Source organism: Procambarus clarkii, chromosome 32 (genome assembly GCF_040958095.1).
Source record: "Procambarus clarkii isolate CNS0578487 chromosome 32, FALCON_Pclarkii_2.0, whole genome shotgun sequence".
In the NCBI taxonomy this organism is placed as follows: domain Eukaryota; kingdom Metazoa; phylum Arthropoda; class Malacostraca; order Decapoda; family Cambaridae; genus Procambarus; species Procambarus clarkii.
Window position 1 is genome coordinate 25459809 of NC_091181.1, and position 12600 is coordinate 25472408.

Genomic DNA, 12600 nt, shown 5'->3' on the forward strand with positions numbered 1-12600 from the left:
TTAAGGATTGACGCCCAGCAAATCCTCCCCGACCAGAATACGAACCCAGGATAATATAATTTTCCATCGGTATTCCGATGGAAAAAGGCTGCCTATGACCCAACAATCCTAAGGCGCATCATAGAAAAGCAAATGAGCAACATTGCAGTAGCAGGAGCCACCCACATCTTCACAGACGAATCAGTGGACACAGAATATGAGAGTGCTGGCGCTGCTCTTTGCACGGCCAGCGTACAGGCATATTGGAGACTGGGAGGACTAGTATCATCAACCCAAACTGAGCTGTTTGCCATACAACAGGCATTTCCATGTGTGATTGCACAAAACACTCAAAATGCAATCACACACACTCAAAAGCCGCACTTCAAATATTAGGACAAAAGCACTGGAGAGACAACGTGGAACTAATTACCACCATTTTGTATCTTAGAACAGCAGCTAAAAGCAAAAGACTCAACATAACCCTAAACTGGATCCCATCCCATGTTGGAATCCCATTAAATGAGAAAGCCGATGTAATTGCTAAATTAGCAACTCGTCATCCAGTGATCCACAAAACAATCCAACCCAGCCTAGAGTACATAAACACCATCACCAAAAAGCTCTCACACCTCAACAAAGCCCATCTACACCAGAGAGTAGCTGAAGGTTCGCCCTCTGCAATATGGTATCTTCAGGCCATCAAGTTAGAGAGGTTAAATATCCCAAAAGGAATCCACAGGGAAATAGCAGTTGGGTTATATTGATTACGTCTAGGTTACAGATGCAACTGGGAGATTGGTGAACCCAGGTAGAGGGAGCGCATCTTCTGCCAAACAGTCACAGAGAAGCTACTACTTCACTATCTCCTGGAATGCGAAGCAACCAACGACCTTAGAAGAGCTTTTAGTCTCTAAATTTTGCAGTAACCACCCTGAAGCCATCAACACTGCCACTCTTCTGGTCAAAAAAGATGTCCAGCATGTTGTTGTTTAAGATTCAGCTACTGGGAACAAAACGTTCCAAGTAGCACGGGCTATAGTGAGCCCGAAGTGGACTTACCTGGCACAGGAGCGGGGCTGTAACTTGGCTTGGACTTGAGAAACTCGAGTAGGTTTCCCATAACCTACCCGAGGACCCACAACAGAAAACGGGACATCACGTCAATTTAGACTGTCTCTGAGTCCATTATGTTCCTCTGTAACCCTTTCCACTACCGCCAACAAGATGGGTATGGGGTGCATAATAAATGAAGTAAACTAACACTCCCATTTTCAGTACAGTTTTTTTTTTGCTCTTGGGGAAATTACACTTCAAAATACGGTGTGCCAGTGTCTCCGTGGCGTAGTGGTAAGACACTCGCCTGGTGTCCCGCGAGGCGTTGAATTGAATTGATCGCTAGAAATACTGGTCATCTGGGAGGAGGTGACCATGTTCCCAGCGGATAAAACATACTCCAGTAACGTTTATTCAACGTCACCGACGTTGAATAAACGTCGTTTTGCCCAACATGAGCGCTCTGGGCTAAAGGTCATGATGCTTTCTTTTATTAAAGTGCCGCTTGATACATTAATTTTCTACCTCAATATGTCATTGGTAAATCTAACCCCTGGGAGAGGAAGGCTTGTTTTTCGACTGTGAATGATAAGCTTCAGGTAGAAACTAATATAAACTTTTGAAATGGAAATTCTCACGATCGTACAAATGGGGTTGTTTCTTGTTTCTTCTCTTAGCTGCATGTATACTTCCGCTCACAGCTGCATGTATACTTCCGCTCACAGCTGCATGTATACTTCCGCTCATAGCTGTATGTATACTTTTGCTCACAGCTGCATGTATACTTTTGCTCACAGCTACATGTATACTTTTGTTCACAGCTGTCTGTATACTTTTGCTCTCAGCTGCATGTATACTTTTGCTCTCAGCTGCATGTATACTTCTGCTCTCAGCTGCATGTATACTTTTGCTCTCAGCTGCATGTATACTTTTGCTCTCAGCTGCATGTATACTTTTACTCTCGGCTGCATGTATTCATCAGCTCTCAGCAGCATGTATACTTTTGCTCTCAGCTGCATGTATACTTTTGCTCATAGCTGCATGTATACTTTTGCTCACAGCTGCATGTATACTTTTGCTCACAGCTGCATGTATACTTTTGCTCACAGCTGCATGTATACTTTTGCTCACAGATGCATGTATACTTTTGCTCACAGCTGCATGTATACTTTTGCTCACAGCTGCATGTATACTTTTGCTCACAGCTGCATGTATACTTTTGCTCTCAGCTGCATGTATACTTTTGCTCACAGCTGCATGTATACTTTTGCTCACAGCTGCATGTATACTTTTGCTCTCAGCTGCATGTATACTTTTGCTCTCAGCTGCATGTATACTTTTGCTCTCAGCAGCATGTATACTTTTGCTCACAGCTGCATGTATACTTTTGCTCACAGCAGCATGTATACTTTTGCTCTCAGCTGCATGTATACTTTTGCTCACAGCTGCATGTATACTTTTGCTCTCAGCTGCATGTATACTTTTGCTCTCAGCTGCATGTATACTTTTGCTCTCAGCTGCATGTATACTTTTGCTCTCAGCTGCATGTATACTTTTGCTCTCAGCTGCATGTATACTTTTGCTCTCAGCAGCATGTATACTTTTGCTCTCAGCTGCATGTATACTTTTGCTCACAGCTGCATGTATACTTTTGCTCACAGCTGCATGTATACTTTTGCTCTCAGCTGCATGTATACTTTTGCTCACAGCTGCATGTATACTTTTGCTCACAGCTGCATGTATACTTTTGCTCACAGCTGCATGTATACTTTTGCTCACAGCTGCATGTATACTTTTGCTCACAGTTGCATGTATACATTAGCTCTCAACAGCCACTAGTCGACAATGTCGACTAGTGGCTGTTGAGAGAGAGAGAGAACAGTCGACTCAATAGTACACCATTTACGACTAGTCTGATGCAGACCGTGTTTGCAATCATACCAACAGTATCATTCTCTAATCTATTTTTTTCAGCTAAAACATTCGAATATCACTGACCATTTTCTGGATGTTACTGCTATGTGCATTCACTACTAGGAATGTGCTCTGCGAGTAACGGTATATAAGCCCTATAGTGGAGAACATCACCACAGCATTGCTGGAGGCAGCTTCTGAGAGGGACAGAGCGCGTCTCCTAGCTGTTCAAGCCCCCCATGCCGGGGACTTGCTGTTGGCAGTCCCTAATTCCGCCTTGGGCACCCGCCTGGACCATCGGGCCCTAAGTATTGGTGTTGCCCTGCGCCTTGCCGCCCCTATCTCCACCGAGCACCAGTGTGTTTGCGGCCATGCACAGGCAGACTATTACGGCAGCCATGGTCTCATCTGTCGTAAGACACAGGGAAAGATTGCCAGACACGAAGCAGTCAATGACATCATCAAGAGAAGTTTGGCTACAGCTGGGTGTCCAGCACAAAGAGAACCTCAGTTGTGCAGGCCTGACAACAACCAAAAATGCCCAGATGGAGTCACCCTGCAGCCATGGAGGGAAGGTAAACAGGTCGTATGGGATTACCTGGTTGATACCTGGTTGATGGGGTTCTGGGAGTTCTTCTACTCCCCAAGCCCGGCCCGAGGCCAGACTTGATTTGTGAGAGTTTGGTCTACCAGGCTGTTGCTTGGAGCGGCCCGCAGGCCCACATACCCACCACAGCCCGGTTGGTCCGGCTGGTTGAAGGAAACAATCTAGTTTCCTCTTGAAGATGTCCACGGTTGTTCCTGTAATATTTCTGATGCTCGCTGGTAGGAGGTTGAACAACCGCGGACCTCTGATGTTCATACAGTGTTCTCTGATTGTGCCTATGGCACCTCTGATCTTCACTGGGTCTATTCTGCATTTTCTTCCATGTCGTTCACTCCAGTACGTTGTTATTTTACTGTGCAGATTTGGGACCTGCCCCTCCAGTATTTTCCATGTGTATAATATTTGGTATCTCTCTCGTCTCCTTTCTAGTGAGTACATTTGGAGAGCTTTGAGTCGATCCCAATAATTTAGGTGCTTTATCTCGTCTATGTGTGCCGTATATGTTCTCTGTATTCCCTCAATTTCAGCAATCTCTCCTACTCTGAAGGGGGAAGTGAGTACTGAGCAGTACTCAAGACGGGACAACACAAGTGATTTGAAGAGTACAACCATTGTGATGGGATCTCTGGACTTGAAGGTTCTCGTAATCCATCCTATCATTTTTCTGGCTGACGCAATACTTGCTTGGTTATGCTCCCTAAACGTTAGGTCGTCGGACATCATTATTCCCAAATCCTTGACATGCTGTTTTCCTACTATGGGCAGATTCGATTGTGTTTTGTACCCTGTATTATGTTTAAGATCCTTATTTTTGCCGTATCTGAGTACCTGGAATTTATCACAGTTAAACATCATTTTATTTTCTGCTGCCCAATCGAAAACTTTGTTAATATCTGTTTGTAGTTTTTCAATGTCTTCTGCAGAGGTAATTTTCATGCTAATTTTTGTATCATCTGCAAAGGATGACACGAAGCTGTGACTTGTGTTTTTGTCTATATCTGATATGAGAATAAGGAACAGCAGTGGTGCAAGGACTGTACCTTGAGGTACAGATCTTTTAACTGCGTTCAGACTCGATTACACGTGAGCGTCTACATTGGCTGATACCTATCTGCCTTACAGCACAGCTGAGGGAGGTGGGGCAGCCACCTTCAGGGAGACCCAGAAAATCAACAAGTACAGAGACCTAGAACGTTGTTACAGGTTCGTGCCGATAGGCTCTGAGACTCTGGGCGCCTGGGGTAAATGTGCACTTAAGTTCTTAATGGAGCTGGGCGAGGAACTCATTGGGAAAACTAGAGACCCACGAGCGGCCAGTTTCATGTTCCAGCGCCTCAGTGTCGCAGTTCAGAGGGGAAATGCGTGCTGTATCCTGGGTACGCACCCAACCTCTTAGGAGCTGGACGAGGTCTTCGAACATTGATTTTTATATTGTTATATATATATATGTGTGTGTTCTCTGTAAACTATAGCATTGCAATAAAAAAATACAAATAAATAAAAAAATAATAGAGGTGGTACGAGAAAAAAAGATTAAAGTGTTCAGCGAGAATCCACAAGGTCTTTTCTGAGTACTCTTTATTTTCTTCTTCGAGGCTGTGGGTCCCTACAATTGCACCAGAGGTGGTACCTCTATTCTACTACCTTTTGTCTTTTAAACAAATCATTGACAAGGCATAGACCAGCAGGAGCCGTTTGAGTCGTACCAGCCCAGTCACTGACATTATTTATTTGTTTATTAATTTATTAATTTATACACAAGAAGGTACATTGGGATTGTGGGAGTACATAACATTGATATAATCTACACAGCCCTTGACAAAAATTTCACAACTGGTCTCTTCATGGACCTGAGAAAGGCCTTAAACTACCTCTCACTTCACCTTCACCACTATGGGGGCCTCGTAGCCTGGTGGATACGCGCAGGACTCGTAATTCTGTGGCGCGGGTTCGATTCCCGCACGAGGCAGAAACAAATGGGCAAAAGTTTCTTTCACCCTGAATGCCCCTGTTACCTAGCAGTAAATAGGTACCTGGGAGTTAGTCAGCTGTCACGGGCTGCTTCCTGGGGGTGGAGGCCTGGTCGAGGACCGGGCCGCGGGGACACTAAAAGCCCCGAAATCATCTCAAGATAACCTCAAGATGGTATCCGAGGTCTTCCTCTGGACTATATTCGTTCCTTTCTCAGCGACAGACATCAACATAACCTCCCCCACTCTACCATTTATTTATTTATTTATTTATTTAGAAGGTACAATGGGTTTATGAGAGTACATAACATTGATGTTTTTACATTCTTCTAAAGCCACTAACACGTATAGCGTTTCGGGCAGATCCTTTCTCTAACATAATTGTAAGTAGGAAATTTCTAGCCAAACTGAAAAATTTAACAGGTACATTTTAAGAAAATTTGATGATGATTAGTAGGTACATTATAGTAAAATTTGAGGATTATCAACAGGTACATTGTAGCATAATTTGAGGATTATCAACAGGTACATTGTAGCATAATTTGAGGATTATCAACAGGTACATTGTAGCATAATTTGAGGATTATCAACAGGTACATTGAAGCATAATTTGAGGATTATCAACAGGTACATTGTAGCATAATTTGAGGATTATTTGTAGGTATATTAAAGTAAAATATGCGTTCAGTATAACAACCATGATATAAAATGAAAGCAGTGATTACAATGGTGAAGTTGTATGGCTTAGATGCATATATTGGGGGAGATGGTAGCACAAGATACAGTGTGAGTTTTAAGCATTAGGTAGGAAACAATGAGGATGAAATTAGGTACTTTTTGCTGCATTTATAGGTACTTTTTGGTTTTACTTTTGAATAAGACTTAGGTTGGACAGCTTTTCAATTCGTTAGTGTGACGGTAACGCGTTGGTGTTCGGCTGTTTAAGGCTAGGGGTATGGCCTCGTCACATAGTTATAAAAAAAAATAGAAAAACTGGAACTTCGTCTGTGGTAAGGTAAGGAGAAGACACACAAAACACAAGTAAACTTTAACAATGAAATTTTAATTACGTTAAATAAATCAAAACATGAATAAAATGCACAAACAAATTCTTATAATAAAATCAATCAATCAAAATAATAAGAATACTTAAATGACACAATGAAAAGTTACGTTAAGGCAAAATAACAAGAAGTGCAACACAAAGTTAAATGGGAGGTGCTGGAATATTGGCTTTAAGCTATCACCTCTCTCAGTACACGCTAACGTCTAGCTGGGAGGAGTGATAACCACGAAAGCACTGAACATTCTGAGGTCTGAGGTCGTGGCGACCCCAGACATCAAGTAGTATGGGGGGGCGAGTGCAGGTGCAGCCAGACCGGCGACCAATCAGCGGGGCCGGTAGCGATCAACGAGTAGTTTGGCGGTTTGAGTCTGAACAGGTGTCTCTGGCTGCAACGTTTTGCGCTCTGGCAAGCCTTGCTGGTGTTGTTGTCGTTGTTGGACATTTCTTCCATAGTAGTTTTATATAATTCCAACGACGTAATTATGGAGGGAAGAGCAGGCTCAATCTCTTGAAGGAGATTATCGTCACAGTTAGGGAGTGAGTTCCATAGACGAGGTCCCTTTATTTACATATTTTTGCACAGATTTAGTTTGACTCTTGGGGATATCAAAGAGATATTTATTCCTGGTGTGGTGATTATGGGTTCTATTACATCTGTCCAGGAAGAGTTTAAGAACAGGGTTTGCATTTAGGAACAAGGTTCTGTGTATGTAAATGTCACAAGAGAATGTGTGGAATGAGTTTGTTTAGCATGTCAAGGGACTTAAACAAAGGGGCTGTGTGTTGTCTGAAGACAGAACTTATTGTTCTGATAGCAGATTTTTGCTGGGTGATGATGGGCTTGAGGTAGTTTGCAGTGGTTGAACCCCATGCACAGATACCATATGTGAGATAGGGATAAATTAGCGCGTAGTATAGTGAGATGAGAGCAGAGTTTGGAACATTATATCTGATTTTAGAAAGTATATCAATCGTTTCTGAGACTTTTTGGTTAAGTGATGTATGTGGGTGCTGAAGTTGAGTCTCTTGTCCAAGGAGGAGCTTTCTGTCATTTTTATTGCTGATGTTAACATTGTCTATCTAAAGCTGTATTGCATTTGTTGATTTGCTTCCAAATAATATGTAGTAGGTCTTTTCTATGTTTAGTGTGAGTTTATTAGGTAACATACATAAGTGAACTTTTTTTAATTCATTATTTACAGCATTATTTAGTGTGTGGGGGGTTGGGGTCTGAGTAGATGAAAGTGGTATCGTGTGTATATATATATATATATATATATATATATATTTTATTAAATATGACCGAAAAAGTAAGATTAATAATTCTAACACGAATTTTCTCAATCTTTCGTACATTATGCTTCACTGTTGGAGGTAAATCAAAAATCACTTCTCCAAAATTCATTTTTATTTCTAGTCTGACGCGACACGGGCGCGTTTCGTAAAACTTATTACATTTTCAAAGACTTCACAAATACACAACTGATTAGAACTTGCGTTTCCCTGATTTTATATCTACATTTGAGTGAGGTGGGAAGGGTGATGTGGCATTACATTTGAGTAAGGTGGGAAGGATGATGTGGCATTAGAGGATATTAATAGGGTATTAAAAGTATCAACACAAGACAGAACACGAAACAATGGATATTGAATAGAAGTGTTTGTAGAAAGCCTATTGGTCCATATTTCTTGATGCTTCTATATTGGAGCGGAGTCTTGAGGTGGGTAGAATATAGTTGTGCAATAATTGGCTGTTGATTGCTGGTGTTGACTTCTTGATGTGTAGTGCCTCGCAAACGTCGAGCCGCCTGCTATCGCTGTATCTATCGATGATTTCTGTGTTGTTTACTAGGATTTCTCTGGCGATGGTTTGGTTATGGGAAGAGATTATATGTTCCTTAATGGAGCCCTGTTGTTTATGCATCGTTAAACGCCTAGAAAGAGATGTTGTTGTCTTGCCTATATACTGGGTTTTTTGGAGCTTACAGTCCCCAAGTGGGCATTTGAAGGCATAGACGACGTTAGTCTCTTTTAAAGCGTTCTGTTTCGTGTCTGGAGAGTTTCTCATGAGTAGGCTGGCCGTTTTTCTGGTTTTATAGTAAATCGTCAGTTGTATCCTCTGATTTTTGTCTGTAGGGATAACGTTTCTATTAACAATATCTTTCAGGACCCTTTCCTCTGTTTTATGCTCATAAAACAGAGGAAAGGGTCCTGAAAGATATTGTTAATAGAAACGTTATCCCTACAGACAAAAATCAGAGGATACAACTGACGATTTACTATAAAACCAGAAAAACGGCCAGCCTACTCATGAGAAACTCTCCAGACACGAAACAGAACGCTTTAAAAGAGACTAACGTCGTCTATGCCTTCAAATGCCCACTTGGGGACTGTAAGCTCCAAAAAACCCAGTATATAGGCAAGACAACAACATCTCTTTCTAGGCGTTTAACGATGCATAAACAACAGGGCTCCATTAAGGAACATATAATCTCTTCCCATAACCAAACCATCGCCAGAGAAATCCTAGTAAACAACACAGAAATCATCGATAGATACAGCGATAGCAGGCGGCTCGACGTTTGCGAGGCACTACACATCAAGAAGTCAACACCAGCAATCAACAGCCAATTATTGCACAACTATATTCTACCCACCTCAAGACTCCGCTCCAATATAGAAGCATCAAGAAATATGGACCAATAGGCTTTCTACAAACACTTCTATTCAATATCCATTGTTTCGTGTTCTGTCTTGTGTTGATACTTTTAATACCCTATTAATATCCTCTAATGCCACATCATCCTTCCCACCTTACTCAAATGTAATGCCACATCACCCTTCCCACCTCACTCAAATGTAGATATAAAATCAGGGAAACGCAAGTTCTAATCAGTTGTGTATTTGTGAAGTCTTTGAAAATGTAATAAGTTTTACGAAACGCGCCCGTGTCGCGTCAGACTAGAAATAAAAATGAATTTTGGAGAAGTGATTTTTGATTTACCTCCAACAGTGAAGCATAATGTACGAAAGATTGAGAAAATTCGTGTTAGAATTATTAATCTTACTTTTTCGGTCATATTTAATAAAATATGTCTACAGGAAAGACTGCTACCAAAATATACTAATATATATATATATATATATATATATATATATATATATATTTATATTATACATACACACACACACTAGCTGTACCCGGCTACACGTTGCTGAGGCTCAACAACGTTGTTGACCTTCCCCTGTCACCCAGTCCTCCCCACCATTCCCCCCCCCTCCCCCGTCCCTTTATCCTCCCCTCCATCCCCCATTCCATCGTCCCCTCGTCCTCCCTACCATTCCACTCTCCCCCGTCCCCTCGTCATCACCACCGTCCCGCACTTCCTTGTCCCCCTGTTCACCCTCACCATTCTCCATTCCCCTGTCCCCTCGTCCCCACCATTCCCAACTTCCTCGTCCTCCCCACCATTACCCCCTTCCCCTCCCCTGTCCCCTCTTCCTCCCCACCATCCCCCCACTCCCTCGTCCGATGCATTCCCAAATGATCTGATGTTCTCATCAGAAAATTGAGAATATCAAATGATTTGATGTTCTCATCACTGAAATATAAGAAAAACGGTTAAAAAAACGAAATGAACAAAATGAAAAAATAAACAAATTAACTATACCTACGAAATGAATAGTATGGTAAACAACACAGCTCAATTCCAATGCAATGTCCCACAGAATAATTAAATCAAAATTAAAATAAATAAAAATCTATGAAAATTCAATTTATCAATGAAATCGAAAACATTGAAATGGAATCGTAACATATTTAGTTATGCAGTCTCCGTGGTGTAGTGGTAAGACACTCGCCTGGCGTTCCGCGAGCGCTATGTCATGGGTTCGTATCCTGGCCGGGGAGGATTTACTGGGCGCAATTCCTTAACTGTAGCCTCTGTTTAACGCAACAGTAAAATGTGTACTTGGATGAAAAAACGATTCTTCGCGGCAGGGGATCGTATTCCAGGGACCATAGGATTAAGGACTTGCCCGAAACGCTGCGCGTACTAGTGGCTGTACAAGAATGTAACAACTCTTGTATATATCTTAAAAAAAAAAAAAAAAAAAAAAAAAAGTATAGCGTGTCAACAGATGGCGCTGTCTTTAAAAAAAAAAGGATATTTTTACCTCACAGGTGAGGCATGTATATAGTAGGTATATAAAAACACGCGCCTATTCGAATGTAACGTTGTGTTAAAATTTCAAAGCAATTGGTAAAGAGGTTTCGAAGATTTCCCTTACATAAAAACCACAGTTTAAAAAAAAACTTTTTTTTTTCCATCAATGACGTGACATCTATATAGTAGGTATATAAAAACCCGCGCGGATGCGAATGGAACGTTGTGTCAAAATTTCAAAGCAATCGGTGAAGAACTTTCGGAGATTATCGATTTTGAACAAACGAACATTTGCATTTTTATTTATATAGATAATATACATATATAATATATAATTTTATAAATTATTATGAGTATATAGAATATAGTTATGTATACCATTAACCAACCCGTTCTCGCAAATTTAATAAGTCAATATTGACTTATTAAATATGTGCATAGGTGACATACTTAACATAATAGATACCCTTAAAAAGATTCATAGAAAACACCGACCTTACCTAACCTTGTTAGTATCTTAAGATAAGCATCTTATTGCTTCGTAATTACAATTATTACCTAACCTATAATAGGTATAGGTTACGTAATAATTGTAATTACGAAGCAATAAGATGCTTATCTTAAGATACTAACAAGGTTAGGTAAGGTCGGTGTTTTCTATGAATCTTTTTAAGGGTATCTATTATGTTTAGTATATCACCTATGCACGTAGTTAATAAGTCAATATTGACTTTACGAATTTGCGAGAACGGGTTGCATTAACAGTAGGAGTGCCACAGGGCAGCATCTTGGGACCTCTCCTATTTCTTGTATACACATTTGCCAAATGTTTATAAAATTCGTAAAGCAATACTCTTTGCTGACGATACCACCTTCATCTACTTAGACCCCCCCCCACCCCACTAAATAATATATATATATTTTTTTTTTGAGATATATACAAGAGTTGTTACATTCTTGTACAGCCACTAGTACGCGTAGCGTTTCGGGCAAGTCCTTAATCCTATGGTCCCTGGAATACGATCCCCTGCCTCGAAGAATCGTTTTTTCATCCAAGTACACATTTTACTGTTGCGTTAAACAGAGGCTACAGTTAAGGAATTGCACCCAGTAAATCCTCCCCGGCCAGGATACGAACCCATGACATAGCGCTCGCGGAACGCCAGGCGAGTGTCTTACCACTACACCACGGAGACTGTTGATTGTTTTGTAAATATTGTAAATAATGAATTAAAAAAGTCCACTCATGAATGTCAACTAACAAACTCACACTTAACATAAAAAAGACCTAATGCATTTTATTTATTAGTAAATCTTCAAATCAGATTCAACTTCGAATAGACAATGTTAACATTACCTAAAAATCATGGAAAGTTCCTTGGACTATACATAGACAAGAGACTCAACTTCAGCACCCACATACAACACATAGCCACAAAAAATATAAAAAGCGGTTGGTATACTTTCTAAAATCAGATATTATGTTCCCCACTCTGTTCTCCTCTCACTATATTACGCACTAATCTATCGCTATCTTACGAACGGTATCTGTGCATGGGGTTCAACCACTGCAAACCACCTCAAGCCCATCATCACTCAGCAAAAAACTGACATCAGAACTATAACAAACTCTCTCTTCAGACAACACACAGCCCCCCTGTACAAGTCCCTAAACTGTTAAACATACACTCCACACATTCTCATGCGCTATCTACATGTACAAAACATTGTTCCTAAATGCTAATCTTGATCTGAAACTTTTTCTTGGCACGTGTAATAGAACCCATAATCAACACACCAGAAATGAATATCTCTTTGATATCCTCCAGACTCAGACTAAAT

The 12600-nt window shown here is 40.9% G+C and overlaps 1 protein-coding gene across 1 annotated transcript in view; it reads right to left on the bottom strand.

Annotated features, from left to right (window-relative positions):
- Nucleotides 1-2013: 2013 nt before the first annotated feature.
- Nucleotides 2014-12600, bottom strand: part of LOC138370478 (streptococcal hemagglutinin-like) — a 25114-nt gene continuing 14527 nt past the window's right edge. Inside the window, exon 2 of the mRNA XM_069334846.1 lies at nt 2014-2816. Coding sequence (XP_069190947.1) covers nt 2014-2816 — 803 coding nt within the window. The remainder of the gene's footprint in view (nt 2817-12600) is intronic.